Source organism: Furipterus horrens, unplaced genomic scaffold (assembly GCF_987537825.1).
Source record: "Furipterus horrens unplaced genomic scaffold, mFurHor1.1.pri manual_scaffold_5, whole genome shotgun sequence".
In the NCBI taxonomy this organism is placed as follows: domain Eukaryota; kingdom Metazoa; phylum Chordata; class Mammalia; order Chiroptera; family Furipteridae; genus Furipterus; species Furipterus horrens.
This window is the reverse complement of record NW_028327175.1, coordinates 51,248,245-51,274,421: the sequence shown is the minus strand read 5'-3', so window position 1 is coordinate 51,274,421 and position 26,177 is coordinate 51,248,245. Positions and strand designations below refer to the sequence as shown.

At 35.4% G+C, this 26,177-nt stretch overlaps 1 protein-coding gene and 1 pseudogene across 1 annotated transcript in view; both read right to left on the bottom strand.

The window, feature by feature from the left end:
- ZFYVE16 (zinc finger FYVE-type containing 16) overlaps nucleotides 1-26,177 on the bottom strand; it is a 52,957-nt gene that overhangs the window by 9,072 nt on the left and 17,708 nt on the right. The window contains exons 3-14 of the mRNA XM_090276425.1: nucleotides 23,730-25,993; nucleotides 22,770-22,866; nucleotides 19,957-20,118; nucleotides 17,275-17,417; nucleotides 15,188-15,566; nucleotides 13,822-13,944; nucleotides 12,933-13,088; nucleotides 11,695-11,919; nucleotides 8,335-8,417; nucleotides 7,414-7,518; nucleotides 5,696-5,843; nucleotides 3,633-3,713 (exon numbers count right to left, since the gene is read on the bottom strand). Coding sequence (XP_090132551.1) covers nucleotides 3,633-3,713; nucleotides 5,696-5,843; nucleotides 7,414-7,518; nucleotides 8,335-8,417; nucleotides 11,695-11,919; nucleotides 12,933-13,088; nucleotides 13,822-13,944; nucleotides 15,188-15,566; nucleotides 17,275-17,417; nucleotides 19,957-20,118; nucleotides 22,770-22,866; nucleotides 23,730-25,993 — 3,966 coding nt within the window. The remainder of the gene's footprint in view (nucleotides 1-3,632; nucleotides 3,714-5,695; nucleotides 5,844-7,413; nucleotides 7,519-8,334; nucleotides 8,418-11,694; nucleotides 11,920-12,932; nucleotides 13,089-13,821; nucleotides 13,945-15,187; nucleotides 15,567-17,274; nucleotides 17,418-19,956; nucleotides 20,119-22,769; nucleotides 22,867-23,729; nucleotides 25,994-26,177) is intronic.
- Nucleotides 12,110-12,440, bottom strand: LOC150008608 (COMM domain-containing protein 6 pseudogene; annotated as a pseudogene).

The following is a 26,177-nucleotide window of genomic DNA, read 5'->3' as shown; positions in this document are numbered from 1 at the left end:
TAAAGGGCCCACACACAGACTTACTCCCACAAAGCTCCAGCACCAGGGCAGCAGCATGAAAGGAACCAGAGGCATAGTGGGAAGAACTGAAGTGTCTGGCATCAGGGCAAGAGCTGGGGGACAGCTTTCTTGAAGAATTGCTGGCAGAGGCCATTGCTCCTCTTCTGAGCCCTGCCCCCACAGCCCACGGGGCATGGTGGGCACCATATCTGAGACTCCATCAACCTGGCTCGCACTGTTTGCTCCGCCCTGGTGATTCCCTGAGACTTGTCCCCACTCAACTTATGGGCCCACCCAAGCAGTTAACAGTGGATTTTCCATACAAATGACTTGTCTTACTCATGCTTCTGATCTTCCTAAATCCTTTCAAACGAGCAGCAGCTGGCTTCAGCAGGCCCCCGTCCCTTCTTAAGTGGCCCCAGGCCCAGGTCTAGCAGCAGCTGGCCTTGGTTCACAGCCTGACCTCACTACAGCACCTCAAATCCCAGCACAAGAAGCAGCCAGCTGAAGATCACTTCATAGCTTATGCCAAGTGGCCCCAAACAGAACACGAGCAGGCACCAGAGTCCTGCTGAATGAAGTTAAGCCCTGCTCTGTGGAGTGGGCCTCTGCACAGCTGATACTCTATGGAGGACAGAGGATGGTGGTCAATGGTCATAGCCAATCCTGATAGCTGACTGGCCTGGGTAAATCCGTCCTGTTGACCTGCCAAGAGCAACCAAGGCTCAACTGCAACAGAAGGGTGTATTCAGCCCACACAAAGGGTGCACCTTGAGTATCCAGCTTGGGTGATAAGGGAGGCTGTGCCACTGGACCCCATAGGACACCTACTACACTAGGCCACACTCTTACAGAGAAGGGTCCCAAAAATTCCCCAGAGCCCAAGGTTTGGGAAGTGGGGGACAGGACTCAATGAAGCACAGTCATTTTTCCTAAAAGATGCCTTTTGCAAATCTATGGCTAGTAGCTAGTGTCTTAGTTATGCAAATGGCTTTGGTTCTTCCAAGACACCAAGGAGATGGGAGGGGTTTTAACCACAGAATGGTGATGAAAGAGCTTATGGGGGGTGTGGAAGGTTCTATTAATGGTCAGAACCAGTTACCACACCCACTGCATCACAGGCCATGGTCAGGGATATAAAACTAAGGTGGCAGCCATTTGCAGGGAGAGAACCATGTGGTTTTGAAAGGATGCAGAGCCATGCAGTCTGAAACAAGGCATGGCCCAGCCACGTGGCCTGGGCTAGTAAGAAAACCAGCCTGCTGCTGCTTTAACTGTGCCAACTTCAGTGTACTCCAGGCTGCCAAGAACTCTGCTTTGCAGACTTGGACTTTGTGAACTTCTCTGGACTTTACCATGATCCAGTGCATGCTTTCCTGGACTATTATATGGAGGCTGATGACATCGTACCCCAGATGCTGAAGGAGAGAGCTGACAGATAAGGAATGGGGAACTTCTGAGCATGTTTTTGGCTTATAGCCTTTTGGGGAGTGAGGGAAGTGCTGGGTCCTATGGGAGAACAGGGTTCTGAGCAGGAATACTCATTGCCCCTGCCTGGGTTGGAATATTGTAAATGAAGACCTGTTTTCTTCAACACTAATTATTGGTTTTAACCCAAGGTGCCATGTGAAAGAACCCCCTTTTGCTTAGTAGCAACACTACCAGGACAGGGAGTCGTAGCAGCTCTACCTAATACATAGAAACAAACACAGAGAGGCTGCCAAAATGAGGAGACAAAGAAACAGGGCCCAGATGAAGGAACAGAACAAAACTCCAGAAAAAGAACTAAACAAAATGGAGATAGCCAATCTATCAGATGCAGAGTTCAAAACATTGGTTTAAGGATGCTCAAGGAACTTAGTGAGGACCTCAGCAGCATAAAAAAACTTAATAAGAAGTGAATGATACACTGATTGAAATAGAGAACAATTTACAGGGAATCAACATTAAAGTGGATGAAACCAAAAACTAAATCAATGATTTGGAACATAAAGAAGCAAACAAACAACCAGAACAACAAGAAGAAAAAAGAATCCAAAAGAACAAGGATAATATAAGGAGACTCTCGGACAACTTCAAGTGTTCCAACATTCACATCATAGGGGTGCCAGAAGAAGAGAAAGAACAAGAAACTGGAAATGTACTTGAAAAAATAAAGAAAGAAAAATTCCCTCTTTTGGTGAAGGAAATAGACATTCAAGTCGAGAAAGCACAGAGTCCCAAACAAGATGGCTGCAAAGAGGCCCACTCCAACACACATCATAATAAAAAAGCCAAAGGTTAAAGATAAAGAGAGAATCTTAAAAGCAGCAAGAGATAATAAGTTAGTTACCTACAGGGGAGTTCCCATAAAAGTGTAAGCTAATTTGTCAAAAAAATCTTTGCAGGCTAGAAGGGATTAGCAAGAAATATCCAAAGTGATGAAAATCAGGGACCTATAGCCAAGATTGCTCTACCTAGAAAAGCTATCATTTAGAATGGAAGGGCAGATAAAGAGCTTCCCAGATAAGAAAAAGCTAAAAGTTCATGATCACCAAACCATTATTATATGAAATTTAAAAGAGAATTATTTAATAAAAAGATTAAAAATGTGAATAGAATGACAATAACTACATATCTATCAGCAATTGATTCTAAAAACCAAACTAAGCAAACAAGCAGAACAGAAACAGAATCATAGATATGGAGAATAGTTTGATGGCTGTCAGGTAGTAGGGGCGTTGGAGAAATTGGTAAAAAGGTGGATCAAGAAGCACAAATTGGTAATTACACAATAGTCATGGGGATATAATGCACAGTATAAGAAATGAGTAGCCAAAGAACTTGTATGCATAATCCATGGACATAAACAATGGTGTAGAAATTGCCTGAGGGAGCTGGGTGGAGAGGGGCAAAGAGGATATAATTGGGACAACTGTAATAGCATAATCAATAAAATATAATTTTTTTAAAAAGATGAAGAAAATATATATCTTATATATTCTAATGAAAACAGTTTAGTAGTATCTTATAAAGTTATACATTTTCTAATCTATTTGCCAGAACTCCCACTCCTGGAGATATACTCTAGAGAAACTCTGAGACATGTGCCCAATGTCAACACACACCAATAAGAATGCTATTAGCACCATTGTTCATAATAGCAAAAAAAGAGAACCAACCCAGATGTCTATGATTAAGATAAATCATACATTCACAAAATAAAATATTTAATAGCACTGAAATGAATAAGCTATAGTTGCTGGCAATAACATGCATAAATTTTAGAGACACAATGTTGCATGAAAATAGCAAGTTCCATAAGACTATGTGAAGAATATCATTTTTATAAATCTCCCAAATAAGCATAAATAAACAACATATTGTTTAGGCATATGTTTTTACAATATAAAAAAAAATAAGCAAGAGAATGAGAAACAGTATTCAGTCTAGTAGTTAATTTTTTGGAGAGAGAAGAAGAAGGTATAAATAGACCCAAATATTGGTCATGTTCTAGTTCTTGGACTGCATAATGATTTCACAGAAGTCTGTGGTACTATACCGTGTAACTTTTATATAAGTATCAAATACGGTTTCAAAAAGAAATGGAAAACATTTTTACATTAAAACAATCTTAAAGATGAAACTCTTACCTTCAACTATGCTGGACTTAGCAAGATATCCTGAAGATGCTTTTAGAGCTCCATTGAATACCACAAAACTTGCACCTGTCACTGATAAAAAAAACAAACAAACCACAATTATATTTTAAACTACCCTATTGTATGTTGTATGATATTTGTTAAATGTATAATGTGGAGCATGGCACATTTTAAGTACCTGATAAATGCTATGCCCACACCAACTTATGTTAGAAAGCTAATAAACAAAAAAAATTTAAGATAAATATTGCATAAAGGTAATTTTATATTTGTTCCTAATAATTGATGGACTACTGTACTATTTAAAATGTGTGTGTCTGTGTCAAGGAGGGTATGATAAAATGAACACCCACTACTGGTGAGAACATAAAGCAGAACACTCTCTGGGTGGACAACTTGATAATTAACTATTAAAATTACAAATACATGTATCTTTTGATACACCAATTCCATTTTTAGAAATTAATGGCATGTATACAAGGTTATTCACAATACAGTTTTACAACTAGCCAGCCCAGGATTGGTAAAAGTTATGTATATCAATAAGGGACAGTTAAATGATATATACATATAAAGTGGAAAATTATGTGGAATGTGAAATTTTTCCAAATACTAACCTAAAACAATATTCAAAATGTGTTAAGAAAAAATAAGAGGCACTATGGAACAAATGTTATGACTTATTTAAAAAAGTGGAAGAGGTCTTGGCCCAGGAAATTTTTGTTTCCTTAGATTCAAACTTACATAAAATAAAAATCACAAACCTCCCCTGAAAAATGAGCCAGGAAGATATTTGGATGAGGGAGGTGAAACACAGAAACACAGAAAGTACGCACATACAGAAAACCTAAATAATATCCCCAAATAATACATATCCATATTACAGATAGGGAAATAGGGCAGTAAGGTTAAATAACTTGCCCCATTTTTTCTCTTCATAGGGATAAATATTTCATCAAGTGTATGTCTTCAATGTGTGTGGGACTACATTTGTAATTGTCAGGCAGAGAATGACAACTAAGGACTTGCCTTAATTATTAAATCTCTTCTTTCAATTAAAAAGAAAGTGGAAGATAGGGTGTGTGTGTGTGGTGTTTGCTTAAATATACATACAAGCAAAAAGGTCTCAGGATATACAAGAAACTGATAACACTGGTTTGGTTGCCTGTGGGAAGGGGAAGAGGATAGCCTGTGGGTCAAAGGAGGAAAAGAGACTGTACTATAAATATTTATATCTTTTGAACTTATACCACATAAATATATACCTATTCAACAACTACTAAATAGTTGTTAAATTTAATGTCAAAAGTATCAGTTACATGTTAAGTGAGAAAAGCATAATTCATCAACAATAGCTATATATTGACACTTTTTTTTCTTTTACTACTTTTTAAAACATATTTTCCAAGCTTACTACAAATGAGTATATGTCACTTTTATAACCAGAAGAAAACATTTTATTAGCAGACAGATGTCAGACTTTTAAATATGTAATTTTACAATAATGTGTTAATTTACAGAACACTTACTTCCACCTAACTTTCCATTTGTTAGGCCCTGTACTGCAAAGGTTTGATAACCACAGCAGTTGCTGAGGCCATTAGCCAGAACTGAGAGCAATGTCACCCAACATGATATTTACTCTACCACCTTTATCATTTTCTATCCCTAGCCATTTAGTTTCGAAAATTATTCTGCATTCTTATCTATCCGAGTGTGCTCCTCTAATTAAGAGAGTTGGAGCACAGTAAAAACACATGGGAAAAAAACCCTCATTCCAGACAGAAGTAACTGAAAAAGAAAGGCTCCCACCATATGGGACATACTAAGCCTGAAGGTATCTATACAGTGTTCCAAATCTTTAAACTTAATATAGTCCAAAAGAAAAACACAAATTAGAAGCAATTTTATAATGTTGTATACATAAGATTTTAAAGCCTTCTGTTTTTATCAGCGTCAATTCATCAAATAAGTAAAATATATCTATTTCCTCTTTGAATAAATTCTATTTTGTGAGGTGGTTTAATGGATCAACACTAGGAACCAATACTCACCTTTTCTAGGGTGTCCAGTGGCACTGTTGGCCTGTGTTTGATAAACTCCATCATTCTGTATACAGACTAGATGAGAATCTGCTTCTGTACTAAAACTAGCTCCAATGCTAATGACATGCTCATTAGAAGAATTTATTACTTTCATTACCTGGAAAAAAAACAACACTCATTTAGAAACACTTTTAACATTTTATGCCTTAATCAGTTTCACTAATTCAAAGTCACATTTCTGATCAGCTTCATAATTATCATAATTTGGCCTGGACAACTCCTCAAGAACGTGATAGAAACAAATGTATTAAGATAAAATCACCTCAACAGTTAAAACATACCCCCCCCCAAAAAAAGATGAAAAATAGGATTAAACAAATGCCTTATTAGGAAGCAAATCTGAAATTTCAAAAATAATGAATTTTGCCATTATACGAGGTCTGTCCAGAAGGTATCCAGCCATGTAATATGAAAAAAAGACATTTATTGGACAAGATACAAGAAACAGTGCCTCAGTCCCCTTCAAGTCACCTTGAGACCTGATACAGTTCTCCCAACTGCCATCAGCTGCTGCGATGTTGAATCTCATCAACGGTCTGAAATCTCTTCTCTTTCAAAGGTGATTTTAGTTTTGGGAAAAGCCAGAAGATATAGAGTACCAAATCTTGGGTGTAGGGGGACTGAGTCACCTGGGTGATTTGATGTTTCGCAAAAAACTCTGCGCGAGATGTGATGCGTGAGCAGGCATGTTATCGTGATGAAGCTGCCAATCACCAGTTGCCCATAGCTGCGGCCTTTTATTTTTTTTAATTGTTGTTCTATTACAGTTTTCCCAATTTTCCCGTTGTTCTCTCCTGCCCCACCCCCCATCCCCCATGCCTACAAGTCAATCCCCACCCTTTTGTTCATGTCCATGGGTCATTTATACATGTTCCTTGACTAGACCCTTCCCCTTCCTCCTCCCCTCTGGTCACTGTCAGTCTGTTCCTTGTATCAGGCCTCTGGTTCTATTTTGCTTGTTTGTTTGTTTTGTTCACTGAGTTCCTCTTATAGGTGGGATCATATGGTATTTGCCTTTCACTGCCTGGCTTATTTCACCTAGCATAATAGCTGCAGCTTTCTTTCTTTCTTTTAAAAATTTATTTATTTATTTATTGTTTTTCTATTATAGTTGTCCCACTTTTTCCCCATTGCTCCCTCCCACCTAGCCCACCCCTTCTCCCACAGCCAATCCCCACCTTGTTGTACATGTCCATGGGTTATTTATACTAGTTCTTTTACTAAACCCTTTTCCTACTTACCCCGCTTCTCTCCTCCTCCCCCACCCCCCATAGCTACAGCTTTCTGAATCATTTGAATAGTTTCCCCAGAGGAATGTTCAAGCTTAATGTAAAATTTGATGCCGATTCTTTGCTCTACTCAGTCATTTGAATGTGTCGGCTACATAGTACACATGCTCACTCAATTGCATCTACCTCCCCCATTGACTAGTACAGTGAAGTCATCATTGTTCATGCAGGCACATTCCAGTCCACTCCCCTTGGCTGCCAGGTTACACTGATGTTGTGCCAACCATTCTCATTATATTAACAATGGCTGGATTTTTTCATGACAGACCTCATATATTAGAATAGTCTGATGCAAAACCAATTTACCCTGACACACTTCTAAGGAAATCTAATTTTCAAGAACTATCTTCAAAATTTGAGTAAAGCAGTTATACTTACATCATTGTATTTTTTCCGAGGTATTTTTATGCAGCTTTTCCCCATTTCCATATGAATCAATAGTTGATCTATATTATGCAAGGTATACTGGTAATTTCGAAGGTCCTACATAAAAAATGACATTTTCATAAACCTTAAACTACTATCCATGCACTTTCCCATTACTAAATCCTTTAAGAGTACCCATCATTTTGAGACTTGTGATACATAACCGTGAAAATGCCATGTAAAAAGCAGTATCAACTTAAAAAACCAACTAATCCTTCTGGCTACTCCACAACAGTAATAAAGAATATCATTCTCAGGAAGGATTCCTCTTTGTGGTTAAAGATCTTCCAAATAGGTCTTCGAACTGAATATTATAAATAAAATTAAGTCCACTGAAATACTTTGGTAACAGTTAAAACACAAAATCATAGAAATCAGAGGTGCAAAGGAACTTGAGACATCATCTATTCCAATCCTTGCTACAGCTAATGAGAAGCAGGCCACACTTGGCTCATAATCACCAAACTTACTGACTTTACTAACACTTTTTTTACTCAATCTTCAAAAACTTCAATATCTGTGTAGATCTTACATTATCTAAATGTGTAAGAACTGTAGCATGATGAATTGAAAGGCAATTAGAATCAGTTACATAAACATTAGAAGAGTGTTCATCTAAACAGCAATTCATTAACATGTTGCGTACCGGGGAATTTAAATGCCTTTTAGAAGTGACAAGAATTCTTGCCACCTGTAAGCAATGTGTTAAAAACAGCCCATTTATGTTCAATGAATTAGGATTTATTGTAAGTAAACTTTCATTATACTAAATATGCCCAATTAAAATAGGAAAACAAAAGTGTGTAAAATTTTCTAAATAAATTTTTAAAGTAACAATATAAAAACACTTAATAAAATAATTCATTTACTCACAACAAGTAAGTTCATAATAGTGTGTCCTATCTCTCCAAAAAGAGGTTTCCGGCCTCTGATACTTGTTAAAGGAGCAGGGTATTCTATATACATAAGAAAGGAAAACTGGTTACCAAAAAAAAAAGTCTTCAATTTATTACCTTTAATTCTTTTCTTTCTTTCTTTTTTTAATCCTCACCTGAGAACATGCTTATTGATTTTAGAGAGAGGGGAAGGAAGGGAGAGAGAGGGAGAGAAATATTGAGATGAGAAAGAAACATCAGTTGCCTCTTGTATGCACCCCAGCCAGGGACTGAACCTGCAACCCAGGCATATACTCTAACCAGGAATTGAACCCACGGCCCTTTGGTTTATGGGACACTGCTCCAATCAACTGAGCCACACTGGCCAGGGCAATTACCTTTAACTCTTATTTCTCAAACAGTATGGGTACCCACCCCCATCACGTCTTTGGGGAAAATGACAGATGACATTAACTCAACTGTGTCTCTACTAGCTGCCACACTGAACTGGGAACTTTATGTACATTATCTTATTTAAATCCTATAACAACTTGATGAGGCAAGTATATCTAGCCCTACTATGCAAATGGGAAAGTAGACACAGAGATTAATAATCTTGCCTATGGTGACTAAGTTAACAATTGGTGAAACATTTGAAACTAGGCTTGCCTGATTCCAAAGCATTTAATCGTCTCACCACGTTTCTACAAAATTATGACGGTTGGACAATTACAATAATTGGCTATACGCCGCCCCCCCTCCCATGTGGTTCTAATGATTTAAAGAGAAATACGAAGAATTAAAGATTTTAAAGGTATAGTGCGGGCCAGGTAGCTCAGTTACTTAGAGCGCTGTCCTGATACATATGCCAAGGTTGCAGGTTTGATCTCTGGTCAGGCAGATACAGGAAACAACCAATGAATGCATCCGTAAGTAGAACAATAAATCAATATTTCTCTCTCTCTCACTCTCTCTTAAATCAATCATTTAAAAAAATTTTTTTAAGGCATGTATAATTATAACTCAATTATGCTAATTTATGGCTTTATATTGGTAAACTTTGATAGTTCTTGGGTCAGCATGATAAAAGGAGCACACAGAATCAGGGATATCAATGCAGAGAAGGAGAAGGGACATGGAGTCTGTCACCTAACTACTTTTCTCTTTCTTGAGGGCACTGTAAATATTGCACGACAAAAAGAAAAAAAAAAATACCTTGCTGCCAATGCAGCAGGACCTCTGGAAGAAAAGGAAGGTGAAAAAGGAAGATAAGACTATTTCTATAAAAAGGAGAAACATTTTTAACCTTCAGCTTAGGTGATGAGCAAGCAAACATTTCTAATTCCTAGTATACAAATATACTTCCTTAAAATTCTAAGAAAAAACACCTGACATTATCTATTCTAAAAACTTACGTCAGGGTAAAACATCTTTGGTATTACAAACACATTGTGTAGTTTTTCAAAGGATAACTAAGTTATTTGGAGGACAGAGGACACAGACCGGAAAAAACATTAGACACGGTGGTAAAGACATTAAAATGATAAATAATATGATTAAGGTAAATGCTGACTTTTTATTTAATCTCTGATGAATGAGGAAGCATCCTTGTAACTTGATAGAGGTAATTTTGTTTAAAAGACTATTTCAAAAGGTTATGGCTTAGAATGACATTCTGTCAGTTACAAAGGGACCTCACAAGTCATCTAATCCAACATTTAGTGATATTCCAACCAAATGATCTCAACATAAAAGCATAAATAATCTCATTTAAAAATTACTGATTTCAGACAGTTATTTTCAGTTTTTAGTTATGGGTCTCTAATTTCTGTCATTAACTTTTCCATATGTACATTATCTCTATAACAAAATAAACACACACACCACACTTCCAGGTTCATGTCTAAAGAAGCATGGGCACCAATAACACCAGAGTACCAGAATCCAGCAGAACATAAAGAACTCAGAAAACAGCTGAGACCAGTTAACTTCTATGTATAACTGCTGATTTGCCCTCATCACCACCAAAGAGCTACCACAGTTTTTCAGCTCCAACCCCTAAGTATTTTTTGAGAAGTCCTTCATGTTGCTCCATGATTTTCCTTTCACTGCGTGAAAAACAAACTTAGTATCTAGACGTGATACAGGCCAAAAACTGGCCAAATTTATAGACTGTATGTTCCATAATTACTTAAGATTAGCTAGTATACTGATCTAACCTTCCATAAAAACAGTATTCAAATATTAGTCTCAGAGACAAAATATTAGGTTGAATGGATGTAACAGTTGGCTCAAAATGAAAAGGCTAAAATTAAATTTTGTTACTTTTTACACAATTTTATAGCATCACATATTTAAATGTTAAATAAGGACCCCCCCCCCAAAAAATCACAATTTAGTAAAATTTGCCAAATAGAGGGATTTAAATAAATATCTTTTACCGTTTTTGTCCATTTTTAAATAGTAAAGATCACTTTATAACTTCCCTACATTTAATTTTCCTCCAAAAAATATTTATTAAATTACATTAGAATCAAATGTATAAAATTTCATTAGATGTGGTGTACTTCACATGCCATAAATAAATCATTTTTTGAAAATAAAGATAAAAAAAGGATGGGAATTCAAAAGTTTAACACTGGAAATAATTTCAACCTAGATATAATAATTATATAAACCTGGACAATTATTTCATAATAGCTTCAGAATCTTCAGTTGTATCAATGGTAGATATGTAAAGATACACACAAACTCACACTCAAATATACACATATACATATATTACACAGAAACAGTACAGTCTGCATCACTTTTGGATGATAAGCTAAATGTCAAGAATATAAAAATGAGAAAAAGGAGCCTTAAGCTTAATAAAGATGGCAACCACCATTTTTAAGTATTTCCTTCTCTAAAAATAGTGAAGTCTTGAGTATAGTCAGTAACTGAAAACAGTAGCACTGATAATCCTAAAATCTTTTATGTTTGACTCTATAATGTACACAAATTGAAGGGGGCAATGTTACCTTCTTAACACGTAGGCCACATAAAATGAACTCCCTATAGTACATGCTTTTAAGAAAACTTTTCAAGATTTTGTATGTTTTGTTCTGAAATTTAAAAATATATTTTTTAAGTTAATATAATAATTATGAACATGTAGAAACTTCATAACATACCAAGGTTTTATAGACTAATTTGGTAGCAGAGGAAGGTTGTTTTGAAATTTTAAAAGTACAGCAAAAAAAAGTGGTTCCATTAATCCATTAAAAAATTGATTTTAATGATATTTCTGAAATTCTTATTTTTACATTCAGTCTATTAGAACCTATGAAATTTAACTTATTAGTCTAAAACTTACCTTTATATTCTGCACCCAATCTCAACATTAAACGCATAGGGAAAACCTTTGCCCAGGGAATCTCTAGCTTCTGGATAAGAATTCCACAAAGAAAAGGATTACTTGGTAATGGGAGATTATCAAGATTCTGAAAAGTAGGTGTAAGAAACAGGAATCCTCCATGATCCTTGCTACTGAGAAAACTCTCAGTAAAGGTAATGTTGTCCAAGTTTTCTATGTATTTTCCTGTAAATAAAATCATTTTAAAAAGATTTTAGTTGTTTTAAAGAGGCATTCGGAATTTGAATGTCCCAATATAAACTTTCTGAGATAAAGGCAATGTAGAATGTTTTTTTCCCTTTTTGTCTAATATTTTATTATTTAAAAAAGGGAAAAACAAAAGTGCAATTTTCTTTCAATAAATATCATCTGATCCTCAAGCAGTTATATTGCAGAAAGTGAAGTCCATAATTTTAGAATCATGGCAGCAATTTATCAACCAAGTAATCAGTGTCCACACAGTTTCCATAATTGCAGCAATTTCCTCTGTCTGTAGAAATTCTGAAACTGTGGAACTGTCATTTCAAAAGACTTGGTCTTCACTTGGCCTGAATGATCTGCCACTTTTAGCATCACCGCAACATAAGGATACTTAAGTGATATGCAACTGTCTGAGCTCACAACCATACCCAGTTTCCACTGAAATCTACAAGCTGGTTGGTGACCTTGGCCTTAGCATCCAAGAGTGGCTCGCTGTACCCCTCCATGGCAAGTGTCCAGGGAATCGGACCACTGACTCCTAGAATTTTTTAAAAAATTTCCACTCTTCAAGAAGCATCTATTAAATACCTTGTGTACATAAAGCTCAGTTATTCCTGGAGATAGGGAATTGTGAACAAAAATTTGAAAATGTTTCTAACCATAAGCTATATTTAATTTTTTTCCTCCTTACTGCATAGTCAGGTGAAAAATCATCATGTGTCCCCAAACTTACACAAACCGTAAGAAAAATATATAGACAAATTAAAAAATCAAGAAGGCAAATTTATTTTTAGTTTAAAGATCTTTTAAAAATCTGTGTAAAGACACTAATCATATAAAATGCTAGAGTTAGAGACTGAAAATGATGATTAAGATCTAAGAAAACAATAATTACTTCACAAAATAAATCTTTAGTACAGTTAGCACAGCCAAAAACATTAATGCCTTTAATTAATTTATCCATCCCCTAGTCTGAACAGCAAAATAAAAAGCTATACCTTTTAGAGCATCCTTATATATGGAGATAAATAGTCTGAAGATGTCCTTAGGAATAGAATCTTCATTTGGCAAACATAATAATAGAATAATAATTTCTGCCTGTCCCAAGCCATGCAATCCATTGGTTGAGAAGTACCAATATCTGTCTGAGGAATCTTAAGTGATAAAAGCATACAACTATAAATGTCAACTTCTATTAACCAAAAATACTAAATATAATTGTCCTTTGCATGAAGCACAATTTTCAAATTCCATATTTTCCTAGAGTTCTCCTCACAAAAACTTTAAATTGAATTGCATAAGATTAATGTAAAAATAAGAGATAATGAAAGATTATCTTATGGAGTCAATTAATAAATAACGCTAAAACAAAAGATGCACTAATATGCTGAAAAGTAGTGGGTAAGAATCAGGTTAGTTTCAGAGAATGAAAAGCTAAGAGATGCATTGTTGACTAGTGAGGATTATTTATTACTGAAGATTATTTACTTCCTTACTTTTAATTAGGTCACAAGTCATTGACTTTAAACTGCCTTTATTGCTACTAAATCAGGACTCTTGCTTATCTCAATTACCAAATTTCTATTTCTTTAAAAGCTATATGAAATACAGTCAAGTGTATCATGAGCATTAAAATACAGCTCAGATGTGAGCCCATGACTTTAACATAGGATTTACTGAGCGACACTAGTTAAAATGTGTAAGCTTATATTTCAAGTCCCACTGAATATAAATTTGCAAAATTTATTTATATTCATATTTGGCTAAAACAACAATATCCAGTGCTGCTTACTTTCCATGATTGACAGTCAAAATCTAACCTGAAGATGTAATTAACGCAGAAATCCTGCTTACCGATTAGGCAAAGAAAGATGAATCATTACTTACACAATATTAACTTGACATTCACGAGTAGATTAGCATTTAAGATAAATGTAACTGGATGAAAATCTTTGTCTTCAAGAAGCAAAATGATCTGCTCATGAGATGGGTGTTCTTCTATTACAGGCACTAAACCATGAAAATAACATATATTAGAAAAAATACGACTGCCTATTAAATATGCTTGCAGTGAAAAGAAAACAGATTTGTAAATCCATCAATGGCTCGATCAAATTTAAACAAAAGGAACCACATTTCATAAAGTCAATCAACACCCTGGACAACTGTTATATACTATTTTTTCACTTTTATATTTATGTAAAGATATCTATTGTAATACATATAAATCCTGATATGTTGTATATACACAAAAAATGCTGATAAAATGTCATACTTACATAACTTCAACACCTTTAAAATTTTAAAACAAACATTTTTGTAAAGTGGGTTCCAGTCTGCCAGCCACTCCAATGATAAATTCTGAAATTTACAATGCTGGGAAAGCAATCCTGGGAAAACAATCTAGACCCAAGTTGCACTTGCTGCTTGCTGAACATATGCCCTATGTCAAGTGACAAGTGGCCAAAAAAAAAAAAAAAAAAAAAAAAAATTTGGACAATCAAGAGAAATATATTCATGGCCTGCAAAGAACAGGGCTTAAGGTATTTTTGCCACTATAGACAGGTTCATGAAATAGCTCCCACTGACATAAAGAGATTGGAAGCTCCATTCTCCTACATTATTATGCACAGAACATAATCAATTCATGTTGCTGGGTGCAGCATAATGCCTGGGGTGACAAGGATGTATGTATCCTAGATAACTACTATGAGGTAGGAGCTAGCCACAGGATCTCCAGCTTCAAATAGACCTTAGAGATCATCTAGGTTCTCTTCTTTTAAAAAAGAAGCTGAGGCCCAAAGAGATTATGTAATTTGTTTCGAGTCATACACATACTAAGTAGCCAATGAGAAACTAAAATCCTAGCTTTGTCATCCAATCCAACAGTCTTTTCTTTAGGCACTATGCTCCCTTTAAAAAATTATATAGAATCAAAACTCTAATACAATGGAAATATTTTCAGGTCTAAACACCTGTGAACTTCCCTGTTGTACTGGACTTTTTCTCCCTCTAAGTTAGGGAGTCAGATGTGATAAATGTATTGTATCAACATCAAAAGTTCAGCTCTTTTTAGAATGTTTTTATATAATAAGACTTTTGTAAACTAAAGTTACCAAGCCACATTTCAACCAGATTGCCTAAGAAAAAAAATGCATTTCATACAACACAGGCAACGAAATTCAGCATTACATTTTTAAAAAAAGAAAGAAAAAAAACTTCAAAAATTTTAAATAACTGCTATTATTCCTACCTGATCCCCTTTCTCCAGATGCAGTCAGAAGAGGGGGCAAGCTGTCCTCATCATCGGGCAAAAGACTAACCTTATTGTACACATTCTTGTCAATACCACACAATAACCTATAATCTGAAGTACTAGCCAAAGGTAAACTGCTGTTAACTACGACACCAGCAGGACTAAGTGGTTCCTCAGTTCCTGCAAAAACATCATCATCTAGTGTAAAAGAACCGGAGGTAGGTAACCCCTCAGTTCCTGTGCTTATGGGCAGTCTTTCCATAGATGAAACCTGAGAAATAGGATTCTGAATTATCTCATTTCTTGTAATATCTCCTATCTCATTGCTGGGTTTTTCCACTGTAGTAGAATAGGCGTGATCCACTGTGTTTACTGTCTGTAAAATATGGAATAAAAAAATCAGTTTATATTCTGTTGAACTGTGAAATGTTCATCTCTATAGCCAAACATATCTTTTTAATAAGAATAAATAAAACCAAAACGGGCTCAGAAATTCTTCAGAAGCCCAATTTCCCAAGATAAAGTGCCATTTTGCTTTTTTAAATTCAGGAGCATAAGGTTTAGCTTTACTGTATGCTCAGGTAAGGTGCTAATGACTTTAATTTTATAGACTGGAAAAAGGAGGCAAGAAGAACTTTGGGATCCTGTACCATATCACACAGTGGGCAAGCTTAGGTCAACCCAAGGCTCTCTCCTTCCCATGACAGCCAAAAACGCCTTGGGTAAGCAAGGGAGAGGAAAAGGGGATAAGACAGGGAGGGGAGTGTTTAGGATGCAGAGTGATAAATATAGACCACAATAGCAACCATCAGCAATAAACTACACCTCACATATGCTTAAATAAAACTTTCTTTTTAGACTGGCCAAACTTGAGTCAATATTAAATGAGACCTTTTACGAACTGAGATAATACTTCCTGGCCTATTTAGAACTTTCATTCTGTTAAAATATTGATTAAGGGTAAGTGTTAGCTCAGAAACACTTTTGGTAATAATGGCTATTTGTAAAATCTAGCTCCTGAGCTCTTACTGACAAACAGCATACATTTATATAGTATGTAAGTTTGAACAGAGTATGATACATATCCATCTTGTCCAATTTATGTATGTAATGAGAAAAAACCAGGTAACTGGCACAGAGTAAATGCTCAATAATAAAAGCATTCCTACTTCATGTATTAATACTTGTTTCTATGAACATTTTGCTACTTTACAATGAGAGTTCTTAGTGGACTGGGAGTCTATATTATGTATCTTCTATTTAACACCTAGCACATTTGTGTAAATGCAAAGAGAAATACCACCATCAGATACTTCACTAAATCTTGAAAAATCATTAAACAAAGATCAGTCTAAATCTCAGCTCTAGCCCTGGCTGAGAACTGAACAGTTGCCAGTTCGATTCCTGGTCAGGGCACACGCCTGGGTTGCAGGTTCGGTCCCCAGTTGGAGGCATGTAAGAGGCAACCAACTGACGTTTCTCTCTTCCCCTATCTCTAAAAATAAATAAATAAAAATCTTATCTCTAAAAATAAATAACGTGGTCCAGGGATCCCTGGGGTCCCCAAGACCCTTTCAGAGACTCTTTGAGGTCCTATGGTTTTCTTCATATAATTTAACCAAGACAATGTATAACCACAGGCTGAATATACAAGCAGTTAATGAGAATGTGTCTTCTACTGTGCCAGACATTAAGCCTAAAATGTAAAATAATGTTACCCTCTGACTAAACTTTTGTCTTGAAATTTTTCTCATATATTATTTCTATTAATATGAGTTTATTTTTTAATTAATGAATTCAAATTTTTTCTCAATTTTAATATTAATACAGTGATTACCAATAGGTGTAACCCACATAATTTACAGCTATTGGGCATTCTCAAAAACTTTTAAGAGCATAAAACATTACTGAGACCAAAAAGTTTGACATTGTGAAAGGTAATATTTAAAGCATATTCACTACATTATATACTTTTCAATTTAGGAAGCTCACAGCATTAAAAAAAAGTACTCTAAAAATCCCATAAGGAATTATCTACAAAATAAAATTTTATTAAATTAACAGGTCTTCTTCAGATTCCTTACCAAGGGCAGATCTGGCAAGACAGGACTAAAATCTTCAGAACATCTTCTATTTCCAGATGAGAATTTTGTTGTATCTGCAACTTCACCATTGGGCAATATACCATCCGCAAACCATACTCTTTTCTGTTCTTTGGAATATAATCCTAGATTCAGTTTAAAAAGTAAAGCATTTTAACTTGGCAACACTGCACTTATTTAATAGAAAAATGGGTCAGAAAACGTTTTCAAAAGCTTTTGCTACCTATTGTCAAACCCTGCATTTTCAGAGTTGCAAAGGCCTAGAGAAATGGCCTTAAGTACAGTATTCCCTCATTTATCACAGGTATTACGTTCTAGACGTCCCCCGTGATAGGTGAAAATCTGCGAAGTAGGAACCTTACATTTATTTTAGTATTTATATATATTTTAAGGCTTTATAAACACTTCCCTCACACTTATAAACCGTTCCCAGTTCCTTATTAACCTTTCCCACACTTTTATAAACACTACTTATGTTCTTAAACATATTCTACACTCTTAAACCTATGTAACTTTAACAACACACATATACAGTACCACAAAATCCTGCGATATAGCAAAAAATCCATGATAAATAATTAAATATAATATTTTAAAATATCCCGCGATACAGCAAGGCCGCGATAAGTGAACCGCGATAAAGAGAGGGCTACTGTACGTCTACCCAGAGTAGAAGTCTTTTTCTAACTCATACAAAGGCAAGTTGACCCTGGGTATCATGTACTCCAGAAAGGAGTGGACAGGAGAGGTTATATTATATCTTAAAGACAAAGGGGGGCAGGTTGAAAGTCTATATTATTAAAACTAAACTTATGAGTGTGGAATGCAGACTGAATAAAATTTAGGGATGAAGACACAGGAAGGAAAAATGGAATATATGAGAGCAGGACAGATAAGCAAAGAAAAACATACAAAAAACAGAAAGAGGCATAAAAAGTCTAAAAAAGGAAACAGGATCACTTGTACATCAGAGGTCATTTCTTTTAATTTATTTATTCTTATAATATTAAATGTTAGTAATATTTATTAATATTTTTCTCCCATATTTGGAGGAAATAACTAGACATGAGCATAAATATTTGTACTTTTATTATAAAGCATATATAGAAGATTATGAAAACTGTTACCAGATGATTTTAGAATAATATAAAAATCAGGCCCTAGCCAGGTAGCTCAGTTGGTTAGAGCATTGCCCCAATACATATGCCAAGGTTGCAGGACTGATCTCCGGTCAGGACACATACAGGAAGCAACCAATGACTGCATGAATGGGTGAAAAAACAAACTGATGCTTTTCTCTCTTTCTCTCTCTGAAAACAATAAATAAAAAAATTTAAATATATATAAATTTAAAAAATCTATATATCTACCTTCTAAAACATAAAAAGATAACACTGGAAAAATGAATCATATATAATTTTTCAAATACAGGTATACTATTAAATAAGGTACTTTCTTGTATTTGCATAACTTTTATAATTTAATAATTTAGGATATCAATATAAAAGAATATATAACTATTTCTAAATATAAATTTATTCATCTTTAGAACTATAACATATAAACATACAGAGGTTGGCAAAAGTAGGTTTACAGTTATTTGTTCATATAGAAAAAGACATGCAGGTTATGATTACAAAAGCTTTATTAATTATGGTTCATGTACTCACAAGTGTAAATCTACTTTTTGTTCATTCCTGTATATACTGAATTTCCTTATTTGTTATAATGATAAATTGAAAATAGCTATTAAGTGAGATAAACTAAAATCCAAAATAATTGTCCCAAGTATCTGAACTTACCTTTAACTGACAGCTAAAGTTATTGTCTAGCACGTTACAGACTAATAGTTTATATTTTAAAATGTACACAGACTTGACTCAAGATCCTAAACTACAAGAGGTTGTGAAAAAGAACAGAGTCCAAAGATTTAAAACACATTTTTTATTGTAGTAAAATACACATTTAAAGACAGATTTTTAAAGAAAGGAAGCTATGCCTGGGAGTTATTTACCTGGCATATCCCAAGCCTGCTCTTCTTCACCATGCTCTTGGATGCCAGATTCCAAGTCTGGAAAGTGCAACTCCCAGACCCCTGTGCTAGTTGGCTCTAGTCTGGTTGCACCAATGGTAGGTGGGAGGTTAGAAAGCGAAAAGAGAAGGAATTCTTTCTGTGTCTAGTTCCTGCCAGGCTCCTTGAAGCAGCAGCACCGCCAGATACTGCATGTCCCATGATTTTCAGAACTCCTTTACATCAACCCTGGAACCCTCCCTTAGTTGTCTGAGCGCTGACCCTCTAAGGCTCCTTAATGGTTCTAGCACATCTGTTGGTGTTCCCCCAGAGGTCACAGTGCCAGCCACATGGTACCCCAACCCCTGAATCCTGAGTCTGGTGCCCTGCACTGCGCCCCAGTAATGCTGCCTCTCACTTCTTCTTCTCCCAGCCCTAGAGGTGGCAGTCGCTTCCTGCTGTTATTAATTTCTGAGTAGAGCCCTTTTTGCTCTTCCTGACTTCTTATATTCATGTATAACCAGTTTCCTGTATAAATTTCCTTCTGATATCTAGTCTGGTTTTTCCTTCCTCACTAGACTTTGTCATCACTAGAAACTTTCTATTTTAATAATTTATCTTTAGTCTAAGACACAGCATTTTCTTCTAGTTACCTTCGACACTTGGTTGTTTAAGGGCTGAGATTGGTAACGTCGTAGGTGAAGCTACACTGGATGTTGGGGTCTCCTGTAGAGGCTGAATGGTGGCAAATTCCTCAGAATGATTAGATTTGAGATTAGAACTGGTTGGGCTCATCATCCTTTCAAATGCCTGAGCTATAAAGGGGAAAAAAATAGCATTAAAATCTCAGAAGTTTTTGAATTTCAAAGTAAAGTATGATAAATACTCTATTTTTCAAGTTGGAAGGAGAAAGAAATCAATGGCTTAGCAAGAAAAAGAAGTGGCACTTGACAAAGATAAATTCCTTACTTTGGCAGCACTCCACTTCAATATAAGCGACCAATTAGTTATTTCAATGTTATTTGTAGCTTATGTTTGATATCTACTAAAGAAAATTAGTTATTTAATATGACTGCTTTTGCCCTGTACCCCTAGAGTCTATTTCTAACATAGTTCAGAGTGATTCTTTTAAAATATAAATCATATTACACCACTCCTTTGTTTAAAATCCTTTAATATCCCAACTGGACTGAACGTTAAGTTGTTACAATGGCTCACAAGACCCTACAGAGCCTGCATCCCAACCTCCTCTGCCTTTCCAGTTACTATCTGACCTCATCTCTCACTACAATTCTGCTTGCTCATTATGATTCAGCCACCTAGGCCTCCTCGTTTTTCAACAAGTAAAGGAGCACTCTCCTAGATTAGGGTCTTTGCTCTTATTCTCTCTGCCTAGAATGTTCTTCCCATAGACACTCACATAGCTTTATTCTCTTGCTTCCTTCAAGTCTCTACCCACGTCATATTTCATATTACCTTAATCTGACCACTTTATTAAAAAATACAGCCTTGTCACTAATCTATTACTATTTACCCCTCTTATACTCTTACTTTCATTTAGGATATTGTCATCATCTGATATTCTTTTTGCCTACCATCCATCCATTTCTCCCACATTTGTAAGCTCCATGACAACAGATGGTCTATTTTGTTCTCAGCTGGAGCTCCAAAATGCAGAATGGTACCTGAACACTGATGAATGATTTTTCACCCAAATAACAAAGAACAGCAGTGGTAGCTCTCCCTTCAGCATATCTCCAAACCGATCTGCTGTCAATGTTGCCACTACTAAACTGCCTTCCTGAAGTGATAGTAGATGATAGCATTCTCATGAAATGGCTTCCACTTGCCAAGTGAAATCCAAACATCTTACCCTGGGTTTCAAAGTAATTTCTATCTTGCCCTAAGTCAACTTAATGTCACTCATATGTATGCTGCCTTGAAACTTACAGTCTCAGCACAACTTCCTTATTATCCACAATTTCTATTTCAACTACCATATTTCTTTATTCTAATCCTTCACGAAATGTCTCACAACCCTTGAGCAAGCTTTATTCTTTTATTTAATAACATTACTTTAAATGATCACTTTTACCATTTTCAATCCTGAAGGTGATATTAAAGTAAGTTATTTATGTTTTCTTATGTGTATAAATGATAAAAAGAACCATAAATGAAATTACATGCTATAAGATATCAAAACAGAATAAATAAAAGATAACTAAATAGAGAAATCCATTTCAAAATATTTTCTTTGATAAACCAATAATACCCTACTGAGAGTCTTTAATGACTATCTTCTCCCCTTCTGGATTCTTATAGTCAGAATATGTTTTAATGTTCACCTAAGAATCTGATCTGTCAACTCAAACGTTTCAAACCTTCATGGCTAACAACAGCATGAACAATTATCTTCTGGGCTATTGAAACAGTGTAAGAAAAAACAAAACTATAAGTACTTAAACTAACTTCTTCAACAACAATGGTGATAATATGGAAATATAAAAGATATATACTCTATTATCTTCCAGAACACAGGTCAACAGCAGGGAGTAAAGCAGCTTACCTCACGCTAACAGACTCACATGAGAGCTTTTTGGAGAACTGCTGAAAAAATTTATATTCATTCAAAAGAGAAAAGCAAATAATTATCAGGTAGTTATTCTCCTGGCTAACAGGAAGCACCGCCTGAGCTAGTACATGGTCCTGGTCTTTAAAAAGTCCCACGCGCTATTTGCTGGGAATTAAACTGTCAACAAATCTGAGAAAGTGTCAAGAAGTACTCAAAAGAACAAATGCATATCTGAGGAAAAAAACACAAAACACACACACACACGCACACAACGGTGAGAACTCAAGACCACAAAGATTACTGCTGATAATGGTAGCTAGCTAGGGAGCCAGAGAAACAATAGGAAACACATACAAACAAAATTCTAAAATTGAGAAGGGAAAACAATATGAGACAAAAATGTACAAATAGTGTGGCAGTCCTATAAATTTATCTATGAAATCATAGATATCACTATCTTATCTTTTATTACCACTTTAGATTATAATTTTCTAAAGGGTGTGAACTACTGTCTTGCCTTTTGCTATTAATATATAAGATCAAGTGCTATTAATTGGCAGGCATTCTGTAAGTGTTTAGATTGAGATGATGACAACAACAAAGATGGCAAAAACAATAGGCAGATGAAATGCAGCATTTAGGGACTTGGTACCTGTTAAAAGTTAATGAACTGCCACTCCAGAAACTGAATGCTTCCTTTCCAGACTGGTAGTATTAATTGTGACAGTGGAACAAAAAGAAGAGAAACCAAGCCTTGGGATGTCCCACCTAAGCCAGATAAGTCAACACTAGGTCCTCGCCTTAAGAAAATAAAGAAGTTTATCTTTGTCATAATACAATTGTTTTTAAGACATATTCAATTACTTAAAGAAAATAAGTCAGGTTACTACTCACCTTTACTAATGGTTTCATAACACACCACACATACTCTTGCTTCCTTTTCTAGATACTTCAGTTTACACTTCCTATTACAACAGACACCACAAAATACCTATAAAGAATAAAATATCAAATTTGGTTCTGTTTCAAGCATACGTATACCTACTGGAGACAGGGAGAGGAAGGCCCAAACTCTAATTAACCAAAAACCATTTTTCTGATTATATAACTTTTCTAATCACTATAATGATAGGTAGTTATTAAGATGCTTTTATCCTTTACTTAAATAAGGTTTCTTCAATTTAAAACTGTATCTCTAACAAGGAGCATTCCATTAACTCAATACTGTTCATGAGAAGGGAGCAAAATTTTTCTTTAATGAATAAGTTTACAATTTAAAATGCTGTCTGTGGTTCTTTATTCAAAACATTTATTTTTCTGAAGGAGAGTAGAGTTGATCTCACAGCAACATACTGATGAAGAATGCTGCATAGAAAATGCAATGGTATTCCTACAGCCAACTCTCAGAAGTTTATAGACAATTAAGGCAGTCATAACACAAATGAGATCGGCTTCACTGTTCTGATTCTTGTGTAAGCCAATTTGCTTTTTCTTTCAGTGTTTACCTGACCACACTACTGCAGAGCAGTCTTAAAAGCGAGGATTCAAGGACAAATGAAGTGGCTGAATTTGGGGTATCTGATGTGTTAATGTTAGAGAGATACGGGCATGTATTCTTAGATTTCACAAAAATTAGCAGTGTCCCTCATTTCCTAGTATATAGTACCCATGATGATGTAACATTTATTCAACTCCCCATCTATAAAATGACAATGCTTTCTATATTTCCATGTAGGTGAAAAACAATGATTTTAAATTAACAGAATTTTTAAATCTATTAGTGAGCTTTTTGTCACATAAAATTTCATTTAAAATGTCTCAAAAGAATAAAAGACAAAGATTTGTATAACTCACTTTCCCACATGCTCGACAGTGGTGTCGCCGTTTTGTAAAAGTAAATTTGACTTGGCAGTTCATACAGTTTGGAGCTTCTGAATCAGGAACCCAAGTAGGTTGTTTCTGCCCCAAAACCAGGCCTTCTTTGCAAGTGTTTGCAGGCAGAGATTCTTCATTTGCAGTTACAAGGCTGGATCCACCTTCAAAATTACTTTCTATATCAATGTAATTAGAGTTGAAGCTAACCTGAGGATCAGTTGTAGAATCTGTAGTATAAGAGGTTGGAGCAGTGGTATTTGTTATGCTGGGTTCACCTTCAGGCATATTTGGAACATCTGGCTTATTTAATTCTTTTGAACTTCTTGTTCTTGATGAAACGCTAAACAATTGCTTAGGTCTGGCCCCTCCAACATGAACAGATTGACTGTTAAAATCAGAGACTGACAATTCATTTGTAATCTCAGACTTACTGCTAGATAACCCTTGTTCAACTGAAACTGTACTTTTTTCCCCTAAAGAAAGGCCACCATTGTCTGTTGTATTTTGTTTATCAACTGCTTCACAAGTCATATTACTACTAGGACTCTCCCCAGTAGCTCCTGCTTCAGCATTGAAATATATATTATTGGCGTTTCCATCATCTAGGTCTTTCATATCTATCTGATTCATTTGAAATTTTGAGTCATTTACATTTTCTTCAAATGACTTTATGTTGCAAGTCTGAAGATACTGTTCAGTCAGAAAGGCATCAAGTTCTGCGTCACTAACTAGTGTGCCACTTTTCATGCCTTCACCCATATTAAAGTAATCTAAGTCTTGTCCATCAATATCATTGCTTAAAAAAGTGAGATTTTCACAATAATCAGGAGACTCTGGGGCATTAGCACCAGAAAGCTCCACTTGAGATTCTGCCACTGTCGAAGAAATGGTGTTATCAGAGTAATCCAAAGAGTCAAATTTGATTACCTTCTGGTCAGGATCTACCTTTCTATCTCCCATGTTTTCAATTAATGGCTGATGAAGTATGTTTGTACATTGTTCCTGTTTCAAAAGACCAGTCTCCTTCAATGGTTCCCCACCTAGAATAACACTCTTCTGTATTTCTTCCTGCACAGTCACTGCTTCTTGTATATTATCTTTATGTTCATTCTGATGTAAACTATCACCATGCATTTCACTTTCAATTAATGATCCACACAAAGACCCACCTACTGGAAGACAGGACAATGAGGAGTATACGTCCTCACTTGAAACATGTAAAGTTGAAGAGGAATCTTGGATTACATCTTTATGATCTTTAAGACCTAAATTTGAGTCTTCTTTTGAAGATTGTTTTATAAATAGAGCAGTCCTATCTTCTTGAAAGAAGTCAGATAATTCGAAATTTTCATCTCTTGAATTTGAATCATTTAAGCATAAACCTTCATTTTTTGGAAGACTGCAAGGCAAAGCATTTGGGCTGCCTCCTCCTTTTAAACATTCTGTGGCAGCTATGACTGCCACATGTACCTCGTCTTTTCCCACACAGCCATCAGCTTTTACTAATTCACATGACTGGGTCTTGTGCTGTAGGTTGTCTTTGGCATCAAACATTTTTGAACTTTGTTGAGTCAAGGCAGATGGCATGTTCACATCAACAACTGGTTCTAACTGATTAGAGACCTTTATATCCTTTAAATTTTCTTTTCCACTGTAATTACATGAACCTGAAAGTGTTGGATCTACATTTATATTCAATTCTTTAGTTCCACTGATTTCCCTATTTTGTAATTCAGAGTTGACATAATTTTGTTCCTTTCTGACAGCATTATTACCATGGTCTATTGATGAAACACTAAGAGTTTCTGACACTGAAGGTAAATCCAATCCAGTCAAAGAATCGGCACTATACTTAAAATCATCTGGCAATAATTTTTTAATATATTCTTCATTATTAGTTACATGAACTAAGTTACCCATGTCACTTATCAGATCACAGACAGGTTTACTACATCGTCCCATATATAAAGGCTGGATTTCATCTGAAGTGCCACCATCCACAGAAGAAAGGAGATCAAGTCCTGTTACATTTTTTTCATTTTGTATGGAAGTTAGTCCCTCGTGTGCTTTTTTGTTCAGTGAAATCTTATTTGTTTCATAGCATGTTTCTGATGAAGCACAATTAATGCACTGTTCATCCTTTGGTAGTGGTGAAGTTAACTGTGAGGAAGCCAACTCTGAAGAAACTGAACAGTGGTTAGAATCACACGCATTTTGTGCATCTTGGAGATAATCTTGTCCATCTAATTAAAATAAAGATACAATGCCATTTAGGAGACCCAAATCAAAATTACTACAAAGATGTTATGTTTTCTAAGACTTCCAAACTAACTAAACTGTTTTTAGAGATAGATTACTCTTTTGCAAAATGGTAAAGCCTCCAAAATTACTTTTATTTGAATTTAAAGTACTCGGGGTTTTTACTTA